Source organism: Triturus cristatus, chromosome 5_1 (genome assembly GCF_964204655.1).
Source record: "Triturus cristatus chromosome 5_1, aTriCri1.1, whole genome shotgun sequence".
NCBI lineage: Eukaryota > Metazoa > Chordata > Amphibia > Caudata > Salamandridae > Triturus > Triturus cristatus.
This window is the reverse complement of record NC_140587.1, coordinates 572858789-572884048: the sequence shown is the minus strand read 5'-3', so window position 1 is coordinate 572884048 and position 25260 is coordinate 572858789. Positions and strand designations below refer to the sequence as shown.

At 40.2% G+C, this 25260-nt stretch overlaps 1 protein-coding gene across 1 annotated transcript in view; it reads left to right on the top strand.

Moving 5' to 3' along the window:
* PREX2 (phosphatidylinositol-3,4,5-trisphosphate dependent Rac exchange factor 2) overlaps nucleotides 1-25260 on the top strand; it is a 1250200-nt gene that overhangs the window by 721888 nt on the left and 503052 nt on the right. Inside the window, exons 25-26 of the mRNA XM_085605489.1 lie at nucleotides 10032-10254; nucleotides 22702-22909. Of these exons, the coding sequence (XP_085461615.1) occupies nucleotides 10032-10254; nucleotides 22702-22909 (431 nt within the window). The remainder of the gene's footprint in view (nucleotides 1-10031; nucleotides 10255-22701; nucleotides 22910-25260) is intronic.

Below are 25260 nucleotides of genomic sequence, written 5' to 3'. Positions count from 1 at the left end.
ATTTTTAGGTAATGGCTGCAACTCTACCAAGTATGCTGCTACCCAGGGTGATAAAAGTCAGTTCAGAAAATAATTTTGGAAATTCTTACTAACTGAAATTATGAAGTGGCTCACGTTTTGATATTTACAACCAATGACAAGGGTTTGCATGGTACAAGTTGTTTCAAACTCATTCACAATTGGGAGGGGGACCGAGACAAAGATGTTCACTGTTTACCGCAATATTTTGTACTAGCATTTGATGAAATGAAATGTTTTGAAGTATAAGATAAAGCCATAAAAATGGCTGATATGACTCATGATTTTACTGTACATGGACGAAAGTTTGCTAAATTATCCTTATCCTGCATCCACAGACTAAGGGGTGCTGAATATGTCCCCCATCAATACCAAGCCCTCCCTTAAAAACCTACCACATTCCATTTAGCAGCATTAATTCCGTGTAGATTTACATGCTGTGCATTATTCACTCATCAGTGGTTAGATTCATGTAAAGGTAAATATAATGGTCTTAGTGGGTGTCAATTATAGGTGGAGTCACTGCGGCCTCTCTGTTACGTTGAGTGTAAGCCACCAATGCCTTAGCACCAAAGCTGCAATGTTTAGATTCTGTTTTTCCACGGTTCAGTTCAGAAACACAGATGATACTCTGCGGGAGAAAATTGAGAGAGAAGAAGCCCATCCACAGATGGAGAACATTCAGAACTTCAGGGACACTATAAAGAAATAAAATGTTCATTAAGAATCAGCAATGATACTAAAGAAGACCATAGTGTGAATGTCAGAAAGAGGAAGCAATGCCTGCAGTCTGAGGTAACAGCCTCAATCCAAAAGCTTGATATCATACTCAGCTCTTATAAGATAGCTCATAAATCAGGGTGTAAAAGAAAAGGAAAGACAGAAGAATACATACACCATGAGCCAGCAGAATAACTTAGGTTAGGTAAATGAATACTGATGAATATTTTGTCCTGAAGAGGGGTGGAGACTCCCTAATTCATGTCAGAAGGGTGGAGAGGTTCTTCCACTTGTTGGAAGAGGTGCTGGAGGGATACATCCTCCCTGCTGAATACTGGCCATACAAAAAAGTATCCCACCCTGCAATTGAGTGTGAAGTGGGGCACTACTCTCTTTCGGTGGTACACCGCTGGCTTAGGGGTGGTGAAGGAAAAGATTCCTTTTTGTTATATAACCCTCACACACTCTAGTAGTGTCATGCTTCATCATCGGGTTCACCCTGACTCCTAAAGGTCAGGATGGGCTCAACCATATTTCAAGGAGCACTTAGGAGAAGTGGTCCAGGGGGTTTAAAGATTAAAAATCCTCTCTTAACTCCAGAGATCCCATGGAGTTAATGTGAATATTAAAAATAAGGGGTAGGGTGGTGAGGATACAATGGTCCTATAACTCTAAAGCCAACATGTTTCAGCCCTTTGAAATTGTCCCTAGTATGAGAGTGTGCATAATTCTGCACCTAAAACCGGTCAGGTATATACTTAGCCTCAATCCGGTTCTTTTGTTAAGATGTCCGACCTGTAAATAAAAAACAAACAGTTTTTTCGACTTTTACTTCATGTGCCCATATCATGCTACGTGATTATTATCAATAATGAAGTCCTTGTGAAGGACTCTGCACGTAGTCATGCATCTGGCATATTACATTCATTATCGAGTGATCCTTGGGTGTCTTGTTACACAGATACACTCAGATTAGTGGTAGTGTAACATTCCCACAACCGCCCATCTCTTGAATATTAGAACTTTTGTGTAGGCGTTCTTACATCTTCTGTTTCCTGCCATGTACCATTAAAATCATACACCCAATTGTTTGTCAATATTAAAATACCAAACATAATATCACTACTCATTTGTGACGTAGTTATCATTGTTAAATTTTATTCCATGGGGCACTCACCCTTCCATGGTGGACCTCTGGCTTCACGAGGTTGTGCGGGGTCAAAAGTAGCCCTATGGTCACACACTTGTGGCGCATAGCAGAGTTGAGGGAGAGAAAAGAACACAGCGTTTTGCGCCTGTGGGATATGCAAAAATGTATACCGCATTGTGCTGATCGCACTCTCAGTTATAGCCTTTACACTTACTACATCAAGGGTCCTGCCCCACTTGATTACCTATTTGGTCCCGCTCGTCACGGCTCTCTGGGCTCTCTGGGGTCTCTGGAGACCGGGAGCGTGTCTATTTATGTGTTCCAATGCCTGCATATGCAGCTCATTAGCGGGCGAAACCCTGCCCCCGGCGTGGTGTATGACGTCACTGCAGCGTCTGTTTCCGTGCGACCGGGATGAACGGACTACATATTGCCATGGTTACACGGGGCATGTAGTTGAAGCATCATTGTCTCACTGTTTAGGTCTCGTTGAGTCAGCGCGCATGCGCTGCTCGGAGAGACTTTAGTAAGGGCTTTAAAAAATGCTACCACTGGCTACAGCTTGCAGTGCATGTGCGCAGGCGCGCGCTTCAGCAGAGGCCTCATATGGCATGATTACTGCTGCGCGCGCACCACTCGCTCGCATGCACTGCAAGCTGTGGCCGCCGGTAGCATTTTTAGCTTGCTAATCGCGGCACCGGTGCTTTACTTTTAATGTTAAAAGTAAAGCGCCGGTGCCGCGATTATAGCAAAAGTAATGAAATAGAAACAAACATCTATTTCTTTACTTTTGCTATAATTGCGCCACCCGCGCTTTACTTTTAATGTTAAAAGTAATGCACCGGTGCCACGATTAGAAAGAAAACAAGCATTGGCATAGCCAATAGGTCTCGCCTTTGGGACCTTATAAGTGTTTAGCAACAGTTGCTAACTAAATACTTATAAGGTCCCAAAAGCGAGACCTTTTGGCTATGCCAATGCTTGTTTTTCTTTATGCTTCTGTAATTGGCGTATCTAATGACGCTGTGCATTGCTGGTTGTTCTTGTCGTGACTATCGCTATAAAGCAAGTAAATATAACCTAGGGACACAGGTCATATGGTTAGTAGGTGTGGGGTGTTATGTAGCGCTGTTAGTGTTCAGTGCCCCCATATTAGCTGTACTTTACATATAGCAAGGTAATGTGTACCATGATGCCAATAGAGAATATCGCTCAGGTGCTATGCACTAATTGACAGTGTCGCTTAAGCTTGAGCCTTCATGATTGGCGTATCTGATGACCCCGTATATTCCGGGTGGTTCTAACGGGAGTCGTACTATCTCATACTCATATCTAGAAAGATGTTTAACAACGCTATGATGTACAGAAATTAATTACATTTTAAAGTAATAGGAGTGTATGTGAGTTGGATAACGTATGCCTACTAGTGCGTAATGATCGGTCATAACAATGAGCTGACTTAATTCATGGGCATATCTTATTTGTGAATCAGTTGGCCCCATGGAATTGAATCGTTGAGCCCTTGGGTGTGCGTCCTGAGTTTGTACACCCAATTTTGTTCCTTCTCTAGTAATCTTTGGGTCACCCTAATGCCACCCTTGTATTGTTCAATCACAGTCCATTTTAATTCCTTGTGTGAATGTCCCATTTCAACATAATGGGATGTGAGTTTTGCTGCTGTTCTGGCTCTTTGTATAGTGCTTCTATGTTCACTTATGTGTGTCTTTACTTTCCTCGTCGTCATTCTGATATATCGCTATTACAGGGGCATGTAATCATGTAGATGACATTCTCAGTGTTACAATTGGTGTGTTGTCACTGTTCCCATAACTGGGGAGACCCAGATGAATATGGGTAGTTTGAGCTGTGAATGGACAGACTATACATGAGCCACATGGATAGTGTCCCCTCACTTGTGATTGGTTCCACAGGATCATTTGTGTGTTTTGTTGGTTTTTCCAGCAATCAGTGTGGACCAAGGTATTCCAGATACTCTTGTTGCGCTTGAAAGAAAAAATAAATTTCTCAAACTTCAGTGAGTTTGAGGTCAAAATGTGCCACTTCTTGTTTATAATCTTCTTTATTATGTCAGATGACGAGTTATAGGTGGGAACTCATATCAGTGAGTTGGTTTCTCTTTTTGGATTAGTGTCAAGTAAGGCAGAGCGTGAAGTATTCCGAGATCTTTTCCGGGCTCGTTCTATAATCCTTTAGGGATACTCCTTTTCCTGTAACCTCCTTGTGAGTTTGTCTGCTTCCTCCTTGTAGCTATCAAGATTCGAGCAGTTGCTACGGATCCTTAAGAATTGTCCCACTGGAAGATTTATTCTCAGGGAACGTGGATGTGCGCTGTTAGAGTGAAGCAGGTTGTTTCGATCCGTGGGTTTCGTGTGGAGAATGCTCTCCAGTTTCCCATCTCTGGCTATGATGTTGGCTAAGAAGAAAGCCGCCACAAAAGTTCTAATATTCACGAGATGGGTGGTTGTATGGATGTTACACTACCACTAATCTGAGTGTATCTGGGTAACAAGACACTCAACGATCACTCGATAATTAATATAATATGCCAGATGCATGATCCAAGGACTTCATTATTGATAATAATCACACAGCATGATATGGGCACATGAAGTAACAGTCATAAAAATTGTTTGTTTTTTATTTACAGGTCGGACACCTTAACAAAAGAACCGGATTGAGGCTAAGTATATACCTGACCGGTTTTAGGTGCAGAATTCTGCACACTCTCATGAAAAAATTGGTAGAACCTTTAAAAATCCCAGTGAGGTAATCTGAATTGCCCTGAAGAAAGCCCGGGACCCACTAGGGCGAATTTCGAAGGACTAAAACATATTGGCTTTAGGGTCATAGGACCATTGTATCCTCATCACTCTACTCCTTATTTTTAATATCCCCGTTACCTCCACTAATAAAGGGATACCTGGAGTTTATGGAGGATTTTTAATCTTTAAACCCCCCTGGACTGCTTCTTTTAAGTGCACCCTGAAATATGGTTGAGCCACCCTGACCTTTAGGAGTCAGGGTGAACCCGATGATGAAGCATACATGAGTATGTGAGGGTTATATAGAAAAAAGGAATTTTTTCTTCCCCGCCCCTAAGCCATGAAAAGAGAGTAGTGCCCCACGTAACTCTCAATAACAAGGTGGGATACTTTTTTGGGTGGCCAGGTGAAAGAATACACATATTGTGAGGAAAGCACTCAGATACCCATGTAAGGTGCTACTGCAACCAGAGAAGACATATGGCAGGATATACAGGCTGATTCCTTACCGGAGGAGTTAAACCCTTACCACCCAAAGCTCCTCCAGATAACCTATTCATGTACCATGCTCCAATAGAGAGAGTAGCAGGTACATATGGATTCCAGTTAGAAGAACAACAGGAAGAAACATGTTCGTAGCATGTGTAGCTGTAGGTACACATGCTTTGCATACTCATGACAACTAGTGTTGGGCTCAGACAGTTGTACCTTGTTTTTTTCAAAGAAGTGTGAGTCACAAAATCTCATGTGACTCTTCCATTATTCCTCTATACATCAGGACATAGACTCCACCTCATTGTTTTTCGCGCATAGAGTGAGTCATATAAGTGGAGTAATGTGTATTGTCATTGATAAGTCTATGGTGTTCTGTGTATTTTGGATGGTTAAATAACATATTAGAAATGAAAAGAACATCTGTGATCATTGACTGCTTCCGTAGAGAAGGATAGGAGCTTGGAAATTTACAGCACTACACGCGACAGATGGATACAGGATAGCATTTTCTGTTTATAGCATGGGTGGCTGTTGATACACATGCTTTGCACAGACTTTAAAGCAGTTTCTTCCTAAGTGTTGGCTAGCTAGCGGATGATGTAGATGTTTGAAATAATGTTCTTTATGCAATTTGGCCAACTGAAGCCTGTCAATGAACATAAGCGTCCACACAGTGGTGTTTAGTAAATGTGTGACCGGGAGCACCCTTTTGTATATCTGCTATAGGTGTGGTACCACGGAAACCTGTAGTGGCTACTTTCTTGCACATCAAGTGTGCCCTGGTGTCCACGGGTAACGTGTGCGTTGCTGTGGCATTGCAAGTTTGGAAGCAACAAACAATCCATCTTGCAATGCCTGAGTTTAAGATGTAGTGTTCCACATGGGGTTTGGGAAAGGACTGAAAGAGCTGTGTTTATTTTGAGAGGATTTGGGCCTGTCGATATTATACATGATTGCCCTTTTGATGTCAAGTGTATGTAAAGCCATTTCCTCTGCAGAATCTGGCTGCAGGAAAAAGGTGGGCAGATTAGTGTTTTGGTTGCTGTTACGGGGTAAGAACATTTTAGGCAGAAATCTGGCATTTGTCCTAAGGATGATGCTGTCTTTATGAACCTGAATAACTTTCCTCTATAATTAGAGCTTGCAACTCACTAATGTGTTTGAGGGAAGTGATTACCACAAGGAATGGTACTTTCCAGGAAAGAAACTGCAGTTCACATGAATGAAGTGGCTCAAAAGGTTTGCACATGAACCGAGTGAGGACTGCATTTAAATTCTACATTGGGACATGGAGAATTCTGCTAGGTGTAACTCTTTTGAGACCGTCCATCAAGGCCTTTATGACAGGGTTCCTTAAGAGGGTTGAGTGTTCTCCATTCTGCATGTATGCTGCAACATCAGCTATAAGTAATCCAGCTAAGCCTGCTTTCTATAAATGCAGAAGATACTGATGTCCTGCACAGAAATGTTCAGATGTCTGTTTTTATAGGTGCAGTAGAGGATGAATCTCTTCCACTAGGATGCTTAACAGCTGTGTGTAGTGGGCTTGCACGCCTCTCACAGGATTAGCATACACTCCTCTGGAAGTTTAAGGTATTCGAGTTCTAGGCCCTCAGGTCCAGGTTGCTAAGTTGATCTGCCTGTGATCTTGGTATTTAGAGTTGGCCCTGATGCTGAATGAGGCGGTTGGGCTGATTGACTTCTCATGTGGACTGACCACCATCTCCAGCACCATGGAGTACCAGGGTTGCCTGGCCCAAGTTGTTGCCACTAGGATGAGGGTCATAAAACCTTGCTGCATCTTCCTCACACGTATGGAATTACTAAAATAATAGCAATAGTGTCTTTAGAGTTAGACAGTGTTGTTACTTAATGCTATGGTGCATGAGTTGCCTTGGAAATGTATGCTACATAATAATTTTAAATACTAGTATTTTTACAAGCATTCACAGTTCTTCAAGTAGATGATCGGAAAGTTGACTTGCCACCAAATGATCGCATTGGATAAACAGGTATGACCTAATAGAAGCTTAGTTGCTTCCTTATCAGATTGTGCTTCATTCCTGATCAGTGTTTATGGCAACAAGGTCAAAGCTGAGGAGACTTGGTGTAAGAGAGAGCGAGAGGGTTCCTTAAACCCTTTCTACACTCTGTAATAAGACTGTGAAGCAATCTGCATGATTGCATATCTGTCTCTTATTGTGAACTGCTGGGAAAATTCCAAACCCCTACAAATCCTTCTTTGCGCAGAGATGGGAATTATGCAATAAAGTCTGCTCTCTTGAAATTTTTCTCAGGTGCATAATGACAGGTCAGACATGCCCATATATCCCAGGGGGACACCTCGAGATCCTAAGATGTATTTCCCCAGTGTTGCACTGAGGACATTTCTCACGGAGGTAATGTAAACAGTGAAGATTGAACAACAGATATCGAATGAGTCGAGGTGGTTCTAGTGTAACTTATATGCAGCCCAGTGTATCATTCCCATATGGGAAATGGACAGCAGCAGAGACGTTTGTCCTTTATGTTGCATGTCCGACACAGACCATGACATGATGATGTATTTCTTCACAAGAATGTTGATACAAGGTGGGACCTGTGCAGTCAATAGGACAGACTGTCCTAAGAGATGTCCTTTGTTATGCCATTAGTCCTTTAAAAGCAGCCAATGGCCACAACATGCTGTGCAGCATGCACATTGGCATGGGCAGGGACTGCATGATTGAAGGCAGTTGGTGATGTTGGTGTGCCCTCTAAATCCTTGACCATGTCAAGAATCACTTATGCTGGAAAGCAATATCTTGGTATTACTTCATTAGTGTACCCTTGGCCGGAATGCTCTTTCGCTCCTTCTCTTTCTCATCATCAAAGCCCTAGCAATTATGCCTGGTCAAGACATTTTTGCAAAACTGCAGTGGTTCATGGTGCTCTTACACCTTTTAACTGAAACACATTGGTATGAGACACACTGTACGTGAATTCGGGTCATGAGCTATCTTACTGTCCTCATCAGAGCATTCATTATAGTAATTATTAGATGTGATGGTTTAATGATATGTGTATTACATATAAAATGATGGGTTTGTTGTAGCACATGTTGACATTGCAGCTCTGTACAATTTCAATCGTTGAATGTAGTCTGTGCTGTGGTTTATGTTTTTTGGACTCTTGGAATGCCATTTCCATGAATGGAATCTGGTCGGTCTTACACCTGGTCTTGACAGGTGGAATTATTCCCGATTGAGGTTTTAAAAAGTTAATTTTACAGTAGTAGTGGAAGATCTACAATGATACATTCACACATTATTATGTAAATGTGTGATACCTTCCCTCCGCCAATGGCTGTACATTAAGCATGAAGCAATTGCATTAATCATGGGGTAAATGAACGTCTGTGCCTCTCTGTCCTTTGTGCATTGGGACCATGATGTTTTCTGCTGCATGAACAGTGCCTTTTCTCATTAATATTGTTCCTCTTCATTATCATACTTTATGCAATAATTGCTATGACATTAAAATGGTGTGAGTTGTATAGGTGTCCATGCTGAGAAGCAAATTTTCAAGTGATAACCCTGAAGCCATATGCAAACACATGTCCTCTAAAAGCATATAAAAAGTGACACTTGTGCTCATTGAGTGAGATTAGAAATCTCACTGTGTGGCAAGAGATAATGTGGAAAGTACTAGATATTTACCCACTTAAGATAACATTTTATATGCTTCACCTGACATTTCTAAGAATAAGCTGTTACCAGATTTTATATCAAATAATATAGTTGAATTTTAGTAGGGTAGTAGTGAAATGAAGCAGCTGTTCTTAAGGTTTATTCCTCCAAATTTTATTAATGATGCAGACTTTTTATATTTTAAATTATTTCAGAGAGATTCCACTATGGAACTCAAAGTCTGATCCATTAGGGTGTTTGGAGAAGACACTTGGTGGAAGGAATCAAGGCCACAATCTCAGAGAGTGACCACATTTAGAGTCTGAATGAGAGAAGAGAGTTGGACTATCTCTCATCAGAGTTTTATTAAAATGTGATTTATTTGAATACAAAGTTGCTATGGAATTCACTATCTACTAGCCATCAATGATGACTAAGCTGAGCTCATTTATCATTGGTTATGAAAAGACACAACCCTTACTGGAAGAGTTTATCTAATGTAAAACATACATGGAAGAACATAAATGAAATGCAGTTGAGAAGTAAATTAGCAAAATCAAGACAAGAGTCAAGTGAGATTTGTTTGAGATGAGGTTAGTTGAGAAAGTAAGATAAATCGAGACACTAATACATATTATATAAAGAAGAGCAGACTGAATAACAAAAGGTTAAGAAATTAAAGTATAATACTTTTGCTGTGAAATGGAATGCAATGAAGAATTGTGGGAGTGGAAAGACCCTCTTGGACATTTCTCTTCTGACTGTACCTCACATTCTGTTCTGCCACTAGAAATAATTATAACTATAGTTCCTGTAACAGCATGTCAGAGAAGGACATACATACAAGTTCTAAGTGAGGGCCAGCAGGAACATTGCTGCATGCTAGATTTATAGCATGATGTATCAACCAGCAGAGCACGTGAGAACAGTGCATATGAAGTAATGATTTTGTGTTAGGAAAAGCAACAAAGAAAATAAACATAAATATTTTTTATGTATATGGCATGTGAAGCCAGTGAGCACCATCAGTGCAAAAAAGGCAAAAGTCTGGGGAAGAGTGGGTGATTTGTTTGCCAAGGTGGCATGTATGAGATTACTACCAGTGCTCCATAAAATTGGTCATGCTATATGAAACTATGTAGCCCTGTGAGTCAAAAGTATCTTAAATATAAGAACCTGTTATTTTTCCCATACCAGTTTTCCCGAGTGTTGAAAAATAGAGCTTGGCCCACATTTAAACAAGCAAAATCGAAGATCTCCCCACTTCATAGCAGTGACTTTTGTCCAACCAACTGCCATATCAATGTGATGGAAGTCTCGTACCCAAAGACCTCAACTTCACTGGGTAGTGCCTTCGGTGTTCAGCTGGACAACAGGAAACATGCTTCACAGGACAAAGAACACAAAGCTGCTGAGCACGGTAGGATGATGTTACCTTATGAATAATGATGGCAACACATTAATAAAATGGTGCTAGTCTGCATCTCATCAAATGCATGACACGCTCGGCAATATCACATGGTTTATTCACTTATCGCAAACCATGTGCAATCTTTCCAAAGTCGCCTTTTCTTGAAGTTTTATGCCTTTTTGCCAATATTTGTAAAATGTAATGTAATTGCTCTGGGACAATATAGTGCTGCACAAGTGGTATTTGTGATTCCTAGCTGAGGTATGAAAGTTTTCTCCAACAAAATTTGTGAAAAGATATTTAGACAACACCATTTTTAATAGCTAAAGTAAACCTGGTTATGTCTGTCAAAGAATCCAGCCAATCATAGAACTTGAGCATCAAAGTAAGTGTCATTTCAATAAACTCCAATGTGGAAGTGTTCAATTTTGTGCTGGCACAGTAAGAACAATAATCAACAAAGGAGAAGGGGGGCCAAACGGGCTTTTGGAGAGGTCCAGCTAAGTGTGCCCAAAGTATGCAATATAAAAGTGACAAAGCTGTTCCTAAAGGGGATGGGAAGAGGACGTACCATGTAAGGAGGTGTCTGTTATGGATATTGGAGCCCTCACACAGCCATCGGGATATTGTGAATCACATACCCTTCAGGATGTAATGTAACATCATCGGGCTGCTCCTACGTCGAGTCGGCTGGTGCAATACCCGACGGGCTCTTGTTTGGAGAGCACTCTTTTGGAGATCTTTTATATCCAAGATAGCCGGTAGTTCAAATGGAAATGTGTGGCTCGATGATAATGTAGATGAATATTAAAAATATATAGGCGAGGGAGTACTATCGCAACAATTTTATTATGATGTCTCCTCACCTAATTAAAAACATGAGGTAAAGTGATAGTAACTCAGGTCTATGTTCTGTGTTACCTACACTGCCTCGTCATGGTCAACATGTTTCTCACTATAACTGAGATATGCTCAAGTGATTCATCAGGACCTAAAAATTCTATCTACAAGTCTATCCCAGGAGGATTATATGATAGACAGTAAGCATTCATATATACAACTGGTATTTTTACCTGCGGCTCGGTCTACCCTATATACTCCATAGGATAACCACTGCAGTCCCTGGTAGGCTGCGCAAGGAGTTCCTTGCGTTTGACACGCCGAGTCCGTGAAACCCATGTTAGATGTGAAGGACGTCTAACCTGAGCTTCAATTGGAATTCCATAGAGCATATTATCAAGCCCATTATCGCCGTTTTAGCGGCAGTTTTCTGCCGCTAAAGCGGCGATAATTTTATCGCTTGGCTTGTTAATATGCCCCTTAGTTACTTAGTGACGTACAGATAAATCCTCATCACAAGAGGAAAATAGTCAATCAAGGTAATTAGCTATTGTGACAAAGCCAGAGACATACAATTGTTAATCTATATTTAAGTAATCTTAATTTCAATTTCCTATCCCTCTTTTGTTACTTACAGATATATGCCTCTAACCTAAATGTTTAGTTTCCAATGCCATTTTGTAATTTCAGTTTCCCCACACAGCTACCTAGAAACTGAGCTCCACAGAGCTGCTGCATGTTTGTCTTCCTCTCCCCCACTTGCCCCACTTGTGAGGAACATTTCCTTGAATCTGTATCTCAATGCCTATCACTCAGTGCCAAACTTACCTACTTCCAGTCCATGATGAAAATGTATATGTTCTCTTTCCTTTATGTTGCGGTTACTCTGTCTCCAACCCCTGTTGACCAATACCAGGTTTCACATGCTGTTACTTGAGCACCTCTGCCCCAGCCAGCTAGCGAGATGCTGAGCTGCTCTGCAGTGTTCCTGGAATGTCATCTGCTCACTACAATACGCAATGCTTCTGTTTTTTAACCCATTACAAGTGGTCACTAACGTATGCTCATCATCTGTTGATGAGAACTCCATGATGCTCAGTTGTATAATCCTCTTTTGTAAAGACTTGTTTCCTAGCCTAAATTCCTTGACTCTCAATTGACACCTAGACTCTCTGATGGCCATGTGACTAGGCCTTTGACTCTAAAAAAAATATATATTTATACAATATCGCTATTACAGATCCTGGCATACGTTAGCAATGTTTAGTGAGGAGGAAAGACTGGAGGCAGCGGACTCGGTCTTTGCAGTAGAAGTCCATGAAGGAATCAAAGAGAGGAATAAACAAGGAGACAGCACGCCCCCCAATTCATTAAAGGGACTCTTTCAGCTACTAGAAAAAACATATGAGAAAGAAGTACGCAAATGGTGGGAGTCAGCATCCCTAAAACGATATCTTGAGGCTGATCGTATTCCTCGGGGTCTAAGGAAATATACAGTACCATCATATGAAAACCCGGACCCGAATTTGTTATTAGAATGGGCAGACCACACTACCAGATCAGCAAAGGGGATGGTGGAAATCCTGATAAAGTACGCCATCAGTGATAGAATTAAATTGCTGGAGGAAATAAGAATGTTAGAGGAGCTGATTACCAAGGACTCTGCAAAAGAAACAGCAGAAAATTTAAGACAGCAAATGAAACAACGGCTGATGAAATATGAAGAGATAATCAAGAGGCGCAAACATGAAAAGTTTGCTAGAGATCAGCATGAAATTTAACCTCCCCAGAAAATCAATTCAGGAGGCAAAAAAGACCAATGTAATAACAACAAGAGATACATCAGAATCAGACCTGGAAATTGAGCAATCTGACCCAGAAAGGGCGCCAAATGTAGCAGAAATAAGAAGCGGAGGAGTACATTTTCCCCAGGAATACCAGATCATCCAACAGTCATGGCGCCAATTACCACAAAAAACGAGACCCCCAGAAGCAGAAAAAGGAAAACAAGAAGGGGTAAAAAAGGCAAATGTGCAATACACGCCGAGAGTGACACGGAGCAAAAGGGGTGCCTACAAGAAGTTAAGTGTGAGGACTTAACTGTAGTGAACCTGTCAAAACAAAAATTATCAAAGGTGGAAGAGCAGGTACTACGTAAGGGACTCTCATTTTGTCCGACAAATAAGTGGGACTATGTCGAAACGCGTATAGATCGCTATCTCTTTATACGCAAATTGAAACTTAAAAAGATGTTTGAAGATCTATAGATCCAGACTGGACAATTGACCCGACGGATCTATTAACTGGACATGAGTTACCAGCATTGAGAGCACTTCATAGCTTAAGGGAAGAATTGGAAGGGGTAACTACGGTGCAAGCAAGGAGTGACGTAGAATTCCTAGAACAAAGCAACATAGCACAAACTGGCATTGTTAGTCATCTCAAACAGAAATCAAGATTTGTACCAAGAACTGCATTTGACATGATGGACAGCTTCCATGAAATGTTGATAAAAGATCTGGATAAAAGATCTGGATAAATTAAGATCCAACCCAAAGGAAACCCAAAGGAAATGAAGGGATATCATCAAAATATTTCTTTGGAAGAACGTAAAGCAATTAAAACTTTACAGGAAGATTTATCAATTGTCATAAAGCCTTCAGACAAAGGCGGGAACATTGTTATTCAGGACAGCGTTTCGTATGAACTTGAAGCTTTGCAACAACTTAATAATCATGTTTGTTATGAAAAAATCTCCAGTAAAGAATATAATCAAAGTATACTTGAATTCTATGGGATGATTGACTTTTGGAAATGTAAAGGAATTTTGAGCCAGAATGTATATAGCTTCATTAAAACAGATCACCCAGTAACCCCAACCTTCTTTCATATACCAAAATTCCATAAGAACAATAAAAGACCGCCCGGGAGACCAATAGTCTCTTCAATGGGTAGCCTTTAAGAGAATACTTCGATCTTGGTAAACAATGCACTTTGCCCTTTTGTTTTTGATCTGGTATCATATATCAAGGACAGCACTGATTTCATTAAACAGATTGCAAATATTGGCTGGGAACAAACACATTTACTTGTCACTCTTGACCTCACCAGCCTATATACAAGCATTAATCATGGTCAGGGTGAGGCGGCTGTCAAATCCTTTCTAAGAACTAGACCACTTAGATATACAGAGCACAATCAAATGATTTTACAATTTTTATCATTCTGTTTGAATAACAATATTTTTTGCTTTGGTCAACAACTGTACATCCAGAGGCAAGGTACTGCGATGGGCACGTGCTTCGCCCCCAGTTACGCAAATTTATTCATGGGCTGGTGGGAGAAGCACTTGGCCTGGGCGGGCACCAATGAGACGTGGTATCAGAAAATAGGTATCTGGACCCGTTTCATTGATGATATATTCTTCACCTGGACAGGAAGTAGACAAGAGCTAGAAGAATATATCACTAATTTAAACAGTAATGACATGAACCTCCATTTTACCAGTACTATCAGTGATCGAGAAGTACCATATCTAGACTTGTTAGTATATGCTGATGGGGCTACTTTAAAGACAAGACTGTTCCGTAAACCAACAGCGGGGAATGCAACTCTGCATTTTTTGAGTCAACATCCGCGCTGTTTAGTGAACAGTATCCCCTATGGGGAGTGTCTTCGCCTAAAGAGAAACAGCACTAGCAGTCAGGATTATGAAAAAGCTACAAAAGAAGCCATGACACGGTTCAAACAAAGAGGGTACCCAGAGCGGATTCTAAAAACAGCAGTAATAAGGGCAGAACAACACAAAAGGGAAGATCTTCTGAATAAACCTCTTAAAGAGGAAACTGAAGGCACAACAAGGTTGGTGCTAACCTTTTCCTCGGATTCAGGACATATTCGAGAGATTTTAAACAATCATTGGAAAATACTTCAGACAGATGTAACCATAGGAAAGAAAATAACTAAACAACCGAGTATTACCTATAGGAAAAACGTTTCAGTAAGAGATCTACTAGTGCACAGCCATTTCGGGATGCCAACCAACAAGATATCAAAGGCTCCTATCCGTGCCTAAAATGTAAGGCGTGTAAAAATAGTGCAACAGTAAGAAACCTATGCAATTCCAGGTAGTGAACGTGCTAGACCTGTCACAAAGCTACTTAACTGCAATTCAGACTTTACAGTCTATTGCCTCGTATGTCCGTGCAACCTACGATATGTTGTGAGCACGATACATCAGACAAAGAAGAGGATTCTAGAGCACATGCATGCAATAACAAAGAAAGATAGCAGTTATCCTGTAACCAGGCATTTTGTGGAAATGCACAAGAGTAATACCAATTTACTTAGATTCTTTTGTCTGGATCGAGTTCCGCCCCTGAGGAGAAGGGGTGATCGGGTAAGAACTCTCAAACAATTAGAATCTAAGTATATAATAGAACTCCGCACTCTGACCCCTAATGGCCTGAACTGTGAGGAAGAAATGTGGGTACATGTAGGCTAGAGCCATTATAAATAAGGAAAGAAAAGAAAGAGTGAAAAACTAATAAAGTGGAAATCTGATATGTATTGGAGGGGAATATATGAAAAGAAAGTTTAAATTAAATTTTTATCTTAAACTTACATTTTTGGAAAATGATGAATTGAGATAGAAGGAAAACGATTTGTAAATTTAAAATTTATAGGTCAGTGGATGTCTCTGTGTATATATATATTTCTGTATTCTTATATACATGCATTTTTGTATATTATGGATTAGGTCACAATGTGATGACTATCATTGATTAATATGAGAATTATCCAAGTATCTGGGCTCAGAACTGGATAGGTATTATTTGCTCCTCATGAACTATTTGTTTTTAATGAGAAATGCTGAGAAGTCCTTACATGGTTCTCTTTTAAATAACATCGGGTACAATCTAGATATAGTAAGGATGAAAAGTGGGGGATTTTGAGATAGAAACTGCCCATTCAGGGCTATAAATGATGTAATGATTGATAAGATCAATTCACATTGGGGTGTATGATAAGCCTCTAGATGTAGGAACTGTGCATTTGAGGGTTGGAGTCAATAGGGCGAAATCAAGAACACCCTTCATTTAATAACAACTGTTTGGTTATCGAAACCAGCCCAAGATGGACGCTGGAAAGATTCAGTGAACCAAAGGGGGAAATCTCAAATGTAGTCCTCTTTCTGTTACAATGGAGAAACTCATGCGAAGGAAGTGACTTGTATATAAATATTGAAAAAACTTTGTTTGTTTTGACATTGATAAAGGCCAGTGTGCCAAAACGCGTTTGTCAGCCGGGGGAGCGCCATAAAGCAACTTTAAAAATCGGAGCAGTATGCGCCACGCTTTTGTTAAAAGTGCTCTTGAAGGAATATATGTATATATATATTTATATATAGATAGATAGATAGATAGATAGATAGATAGATAGATAGATAGATAGATAGATAGATAGATAGATAGATAGATAGATAGATAGATAGATAGATAGATAGATATAGATAGATATATGTATTACCCAGTGGCGACTGCCACTGGGCAGTTATAGTTAGACCAGCTGTTCCAATCGTTTTTTGTGTTGCCAATAATCTTGGCCCCGTTAGACGAATCACCATGAATCGTTACAAAAAGGTGCTACTCTCTACTAGTTTGTGCATGGAAAGTTTTGGGTGATCCATCAAGCGGTGTCTGAGAAATAAGGGAGGTCCCAAAACGCCAAACCCTCATGCGTTTTCCATATACTTCTTCTTTAAAAAGAGCAACAGCAAAAACTGCTGAACGGAATTATACCAAATTTGTCAGGAGGCTAGATCTTGGTCTGCAGGTTGGTGTAAATCCGTTGTCGTTTTTGAGAAATTAAGGTTAAAAAATAATTGTATTTGTGGATGGTTGGGTCTGCAATAAGCTCAAGAGACTCTTGCAGGACTGCCAACTAAACAAACATTTGCAATGCAATAGGTCTCGCATTAGTGAAATGCAGAACTATTGGCTATGTAAAAGTAATACAGCAATTTTATTTTTACTTTATTTTTAATTTATTGACTGTAGTAATGGCGGCGCGGCGGCATGAAGCATGCTGAGGAGTTACTAAGTGCTACAGCACAGGTGCTGTGCGAGGTATGGATTTTTTGGCTTTGAAGGGTTACATTTTTGACATGGGCTAGAGACATGGGCTAGAGACTTGTGACATCTTCTGTGAGGGCTTACATAAGGCAATACCCAGTGCATCACTAAGCACTACAATATAAATTAAAAGAAGAAAATATTGTCCTCAGTTTTTAAAATCCACTCTGATGAGAAAAAGTGGTGGGAATATTTTGATAAGTGAATACAGTGCACCAAGGATGTTACAAGTAGTCCTAACCCCTGAGACCGGGGCCAAACTATAGACAGGAGGAAATTTTAGAAAAAAAACAAAAGAGGGCACAGACGCATGTGAAGATTTTTTGGGGTGGAGAACGTAAGGAACAACATATGAAACAAGCATGGGGTGGACATCGTGCAAATCACATTACGTTAGAACGGAATGTGGGAAATCGGGACAGAGGTTGAGTCTACATCTTAAAATACCTGGAATGCTGAAAAGACTTGCACGCTCAGGAAACATCACCAGATTTAATGCTATACATACTCTTTTTGTGCGGGAGCCATTTAAAAGGGACTAAAACACGAGGAAGACATTACGTTTGCTGCAAAGTGCAGACTGTAAACAGAAACAAAAATCAAACCTTATGATCGGGTCCCAGAAAGCACAGCTTGCTGCGTGACGGTAAAGCGGGTAGAGAGTGTCTTTAGAAGACAAAACTTATAAAGATGCCGGATGAGGGGAGGGAGCCCTGCTCACTTTGTCACATATGAAGGAGCCGAGGCAGCTGCCATTGTTAAACCGGAATCACCTTGCGCTGATTTTAAAAACAGTTGTTTGGTGCACGTATCCACACATTCCTAATTGCCCTTAGAGACGGCTAATACGAGAAACCTTTAAGTGAAAATCAGCCTAATGAGCGGCACGCTGGCAGAGAAGATCATGTCAGAACAGTTTGCAGATGTCTGACATGCAGCCGCCATTGTAAAAGTTAAAGTGCACACATGATGTTTTCTTGGCGGTCTTGCCAGCCATAGACGCGCCTGGGTGAAAAATCGGGAAGGAAGAGGCATGCAATAGCAACGAACAGAAACAGGCACGCCGCCATTGTTTGTGCTGAGCTGGTAAAAAAAAAAGCATTGTGGAGGAGCGTCTCGTGCCTGCTAGCATGCGATCGCAAGAACATTGTTTGTGCTGAGTTGGTTAAGAATAGAAAGAAATGTATGGGGCAGCGTTCCGCACCATAAATAATAAAAGAAAGGCGCAAACAGCATTATTCTTGCCCAGGCGTGCGCACTGCCTACATAAACTAAAGAAGTCCTCAAACGAAGACTTAAACACCTAAGGTGTAATAATATAGTACTTAGGTGGTGCTGCATCCGGCCAAAATGGAAACTAAAAGGAGGGACATAAAGGGAGGGTTACACACACACATATATATTTACAAAAATAAGTTACAAAATAACATTAAAAACAAAGGTTACAGGGTTGTAATAGTTGAGAAATATCATTAAAAAACCTTGGAAATTCACTGAAAAAAGCAAAGGTTACAGGGACGTATAGTGAGGCTCAAACTGTGTGCGTCATCAGGGATCTCATTGACCATGTCATGAGTGATGGTCATAAGCAGCGCATTGCATGGGCGTACATTATAGTTAGCTGAGGTAGCTATAATTGCTGAATTTCTATGGTTTTGTGCTGTCTGAAATCTGAGCATAACTATAACGTCTCTGTAACCTTTGGCTTTTCCAGTGAATTTCTAAGGTTTTCAATGATATTCCCTAACTATAACGCCCCTGTAGCCTTTGCTTTTTTCAGTTAATTTCTATGTTTTTGTAAATGCCTTTTCATAACTATAACAACCCCTGTAGCCTTTTCTTTTTAGTGAATTTCGAATGTTTTTAAAAATGTATTTGTAACCTGTAACCTACAACCTCTGAGATTGGATGTATGAGTGACTGTATAGGTTGGTGAGTGGGTGTATGAGTGTTTTTTTGGGTGTGTATGTGGCTATATGGGTCTGTGAGTGGGTGTGTGAGTATCTGTATGGGTGTATGGACGGGTGTGTGAGTAGTTTTGTGGGGGTGTGAGTAAGTGTGTTAGTGGATGTTTGAGTTGGTGGGTGGGTGTAAGGTACTGTATGGGTTTGTAACTGGGTGCATGAGTAGCTCTGTGGGTCTGTGAGTGGCTGTATGAATCTGTAAGTGGGTGTATGGGTGTGGGAGTAGTTTTGTGGGTATGTGAGTGGCTGAATGGGTCTGTGAGTGGGTGTGTGAGTGGTTATGTAGGTGTATGAGAGTATACAATGTGCCAAATCCAATCCACAGAACTCCATGGAATCTCATAGAGTTTTTAGGTAAATCTGCAGAATTCTGTGGAGTGAAACTCCACCAGTTCCGGCCACCCCTACACCATATACGGCTACGCCAGCCCTCAACTGGACCTGGTCACTGTCAACTCAAATTCCCATCATGGCCAGAGAACGAACCCTGACCAGATTGTTCATCAAAATCGCTGCTACAATGATACACCAGACTTCACTAAACTCCTACTCACACACATCCCATGTACCAACAAAACCAGATGATGAGAATGGACATTCTTTTACATAGCTCCTGAAACAATCTTCCACTTCACATCAGTGCCTCATCCTGCCCTTGAATTCCACAATAATCTAAAGACTTGGCTTTTCAGTTAGCCAACCTTTCCTGGGAAGCGCTAGGTACCCTTGCTCAACACAAGGATACTCATGCGGGTGAGAGTGCACTTTACAAATACACAAAAGATTTCAACCATGTATTTGGCTCCAGTTTCCACTTTAATTACTGCATGGATGTTAGTAATGCTTACTAGCATCATGTTGCTAATGTTGAGAATTGGTGTAATTTCCCTTAAATTCATGGCTAAAACCTATCCACTTGACCATGCCAAGTGGTTAGGGTCATGTTATCTCCCAAACCCAGTACATTATTCACCCTGAAGGGCCTTATGAAGGTATTTTTTCCCACAACCACTATGTTATTAATAAAGCCTTATAAAGTTGTAATAGTTCAAAGGACACAAAGACAACCTATGACATTGTTTAAAGTATAGGTATATTCAACTGGCAGAACAATTAATTTTAAAATGTGTGATTATGATTTAGAGACTTCAGTGCCTTTTAACACTGGGAAAGCTAACCTAGAAATGCTAATTATTTGGGCTGCACATTGAAAGACGCAAAAGCATCAGTGTCACATCGACATCAGCAGTTCATGCTACCATGATGCATAATCCTTTTATAGCAGATGGCAACGTTAAACACTGTCAGGAAATAGTCTTAGACTAAGAGACACAGAAATGTTTCCCTTTGGTGTCAGACTAAGAGGCACCTCAGGTTTGCTAGATCCCATTTATATGAATTAAAATACTTCAGTTCCACTGAGAAGGGTAAGAGAGCACAACCTAGCAAGGACATTGAACCAGCTGTGAATATATAGGCCAGAGACCCATAGAATCATCATGATCACCAGCCTTAAGTTGGTATTGATGGCAGTGTACCTAGCCAGCTATTTTGAAGGGTGGAATCCATAGAGAAAGGACACTTAATGATCACCCAAGATGGTCAATGTGCTGTGAACTTTCCTTCTCTCACCATGTGGTTACTTACCCAAACGTGTTTCTACGGATTTAGAAAAAAATCCCTGCGACAGGACTGTCCCTCAAAACAACTATACTTCATGATGTGTGTAAGTACCCAGGCACCAACATGACTTGGTACACTTACTTTAAATATGGTCAGCTTTGTACCCACAACAGGGTACAACAGCTGACCTCCAAGGGCTCTATGTTTAGGAAAGAAAAAAGGAAACCAACATGACTTGCAGTCTAGATGAATTTTCATGAAGGTGCACTAATTGAAACCGAGCAATTGCCACTGAAATAATGAGACACTCATCCATCCTCATTTAACATCAAACAACTTTCCGATGGCACATTTGCTAAGGAACTCCTGAAGCCTACTCATTCCTTAAAGCCATTCCCAATCAAAGTGTGGATGAAAGTAGAAGCACCTTAGATTAACCCAGTTATTTAATGCAATGATTCAAGCAGAAGTATCCATTCTGTTGTCTTTGCAACAGCATGAAAAGGCACATCCAAGCACAGCTGCAAAAATCCTACCCGCTGCATGGCCAAAAATCAAATATGTTATAATCACGACACAGTGTTTGTGCAATTAAACTGTTATTCAAGTCGGGAAGATGGGAAACGGCTTGTGGTTTAGAGATGGAGGGAATAAGAAATGAGTAGCTGCTGCAAAGAGTGTGAGCAGATGCGCAATTCAAGGTCAGATCACGATGGTGAAGGGACAGCATCTTGGGGGAGGCAAGCCAAAAATATCTTACCAAAAAGTAAATTCTGTGAGCGGACAGATGTCAAGGCTGTCCTCGATCTTGTTTTGTTCCGTGGTGGTAGTGATGCGCCTTAAACCACAGACCACCCCAAGAAACATGCGGTAGCGGATCTTGTCTATACATTGTATTAACATATGTTGAAATATGCCCCTGGACCTGGCCCACTCCAAGGGATGAAATACAAACAATTGTGGGAGACCGCACTTGTTTTTCCCCTCAATTTTGCTGCAAATTCAGGGATCTACCCACGATTTCACAGCAAAAGTGAAAACTATTTTTTTAACCCCGTTAGGGTTCCTGTGGGACCCCACCACCAGACATAGGGGTTCAGAGGATTCCTACCCTGTCCCCTTTTCTTTATTTTTATGCTTTTTTGGGGGGACTCAACTGAGTCCGAGTTCCAAGATGGCTGCCAACACTTCCTGGTCCCTAGATAACAAATTTGGTTTTCTTTTAATATCTCTAAGACTACTGAACAGATCTACACCAAATCAAAAAAAAGCACACTTTCTGGACCAAGAACTAGCTTTCTGCCGTATTTAGTATAATTCTGTCCAGTGAGTCAGGCTGAAGTTGTGATAAATTTATATGGGAAATTGTATTCGAAAAACGCATTTTGGAATGCACCCATTTTCTCCACCCCCGCTTGATGGATCACCCAAAACTTTCAACACGGCAGCTGAAGTGAGTGGCGAATGAGTTTTGAAAACTTCGCAAGGATTCATCAAACAGCATCAAAGTTATTGGCAAAACAAAAAACGCTTTTCCTATGGAAACTAGGTCCTAACTATAACTACCTAATATTTATAATATTTATTCACAGGACTCTTAGCTCAAGATGATCTCTGGCTTCCTTCACTTCCTTAAGTACCTCTATTTCTCTTGTTTTATCAATTTCAGCACATCACAAAATACCCACATCATCTGTGCTTAGTTACCCCAGCCTCTCACTAATGTTAATTTACTTTGTCCCTGTTTTCAGGTGTACATTTGCATTGTAGCGTAATGCTGGTTTTACTTGGGTCACAGTAATCATTTTTGGCAAACATTTTAGCACTCCAAAAAGTCATGCTTAGACTGTTGTCTCTAAAATCTGAACTTGTTAATTGTAGGTTTTCTCATACAGGTAAATTGAATCCTATGGTGTACATCCAGCACACAATAACAACAATGGCGGCACCATCAGGACACTCTTTAGGCCAACAGGATGGCCATGGCTTGCGGTATCTGCTGAAAGAGGATGATTTAGAAACACAAGACGTGTATCAGAAGTTGCTATGCAAGCTTCAAACTGTACTGCGAGAAGTGGAAGCATGTGTCTCACAGATAGATGAGTAAGTATGTGGAATATCAAATGCAACATTTTGCTTTCAAATCTCTTTGGGAAATTAGGATTGGGTAACTTGAAGACTCAATAAGGAATTTGTGACCTTCCACCTTTATGTTGTCTGTTCAACATTCATCAACTTCACTAATGAGCACAAGTTAACACACATTTCAGAGATTCTCCACAAGTCTATATAAAACCTACATCTACATATAGAATCCAAACTTCTCGGATTGCCTCTTAATTGCTACTCTGATAGCAAGTTAGGTTTCATCATGAGTGGTAATTCTACTTCATACAAGAGTGACTGATTTATTTAGCTAATTACCACATTGGGAAAATTTAGTCCTTAGGTACTGAGAAAACAGATTGATTAAGGCCACTTCTTTTGTGCTATCATATAGAGGCATGCTGGGTAAAGTCAAGTGACCTTAAGCTTGCACGATCTACAGTTATTTCACAATGTACAGGTAAAGTAAAAGCTGCATTGGGATTTACATAACTAAGTCACTCAACTCTCCACTCTCTTTTACTTTGACTCACTCACTCTGTCATTTGTTTTACTCCTTTTGCTCACTGTACTCCAATTACTATCTTTGAATTTCTGTCTCATTCACTGTGTGCTGCATCCAAATACCTCTATCTCTTATAATGTGATTGCTTGTATTATTATTCTTTCCAATTTTATTTGCATTGCCTTTCACTTCTTTTCGTTTTCCAAGTTCACAATGCTGCATTTACACTTATGCGTTGCTTATGCTCTGTTTAATTAGTCCTCCCTTCACAAAACAGTTTATTTGGGCACATCCTTTGTCAACAGTACATTTGTTTTAAAAATTGCCATAATATTCTAATATCGACTACTTTACATCTATCTGTAGGTTCCCTGATCTTCAGACAAATGTATCTATAAAAATGTGTGACAAATAAACCATTATCACTGCACACATATTGTTTTGACTGTCCCTTGTTACTGGTGAATATTTCCATCCATTATTCAGCTCCATAGCATTAGGTATCAAAAGTAACATACATTTCCTCAATGAATGTGTCTCCTGGTAGGGTACAGCCCTACCCCATTTCATGACATTCTTTGGTTAACAGAGAGTTGTGGAATGCTGTTAGCTCCCTATTCAGCTCCATAGCATTAGGTATCAAAAGTAACGTACATTCCCTCACTGAATGTGTCTCCTAGTAGGGTACAGTCCTACCCCATTTCATGAAATTCTTTGATGTACAGAGAGTTCTGGAAGTGGAGTTAGCTCCCTACTTATCATAGAAGTGATAAAAATGATTTATTATTGTATAATTGCCTTTGAGTTATCAAGTATGATTAAATACTGTGAGCGCCATAAACCTTTTCCTTATCCCTACCTCTCATCAGCTCTGCTTTTACATGCAGCTTATTTTTATGCGCTCCTCCAGAGAGTTATCTGCTTGCAAAATAAAATAATTGTTTTGCTGGCAACAGGTCTAGACAATGAAGTCAAATAACCAATTAAAACAATTAGTACTTGGGTCTCAGCATTAGGAAACCATTTAATGACCCAAAATGTTGCTGGATGGGTCAAATGCCATGAAAGTGATGTTAACATCCTGGAGTTTGAAAGTTCTACTATAAAGTTAAATGTTATTGTATGCCATTTTGATTCTAGTATGGGCATTAATAAACCTTTAGCTTTCTTGTTGTCACTTTTAGGATAAATATGTGTGTATGTACATTTGCATATTCACTGCCATTAAAAGACATAAAACATTTATTTGGACCAGTTAAATGTTTTTTTGAGAGTCAACATGATTGGAGATTTTGACATCAAGCGACCAGAAGAGTACATCTTTAAGCAGGTCATCTGTGTTTATGTACCATAGTGACTTATAAATCATAATCCATTTTAGATTGTTCATCTTAAATCCTGTTGAATCCAAAGCTTCTTTTCATCCTCGAACATAGCTTTGCTGACCTGATCTAGCAATGTTGAAGGAGCTATGGTTGGTAAGAATCAGTGAGCCGAAAAAACAAACTCTTGCTTTGGAGTTTAACTTTTGTCTTCAGTGTACTCTACAGTGCAAGAAAGAATATCTGCTGTGGAATTTAGTTTCACATATTTTCAAAATTGTAATTGAATTTACATAGCGCTTACTAGCCTGACGAAGCACTGAAGTGCTTTACAAAATCTGAATCTTTGCATCCAGTGTAACTGCCTGACAGCCATCACTCGTGCAGATGTCAGAAAGGTTTTATATTAAATATAAATGAACATCATTAAAGTAATATCTCTATTCTGAACATGCTGATTTTATGGGCATTTGTTTCTTGTCCGAAATTGAATAGTTTATTTTGGTTGGAGATAACTTTCT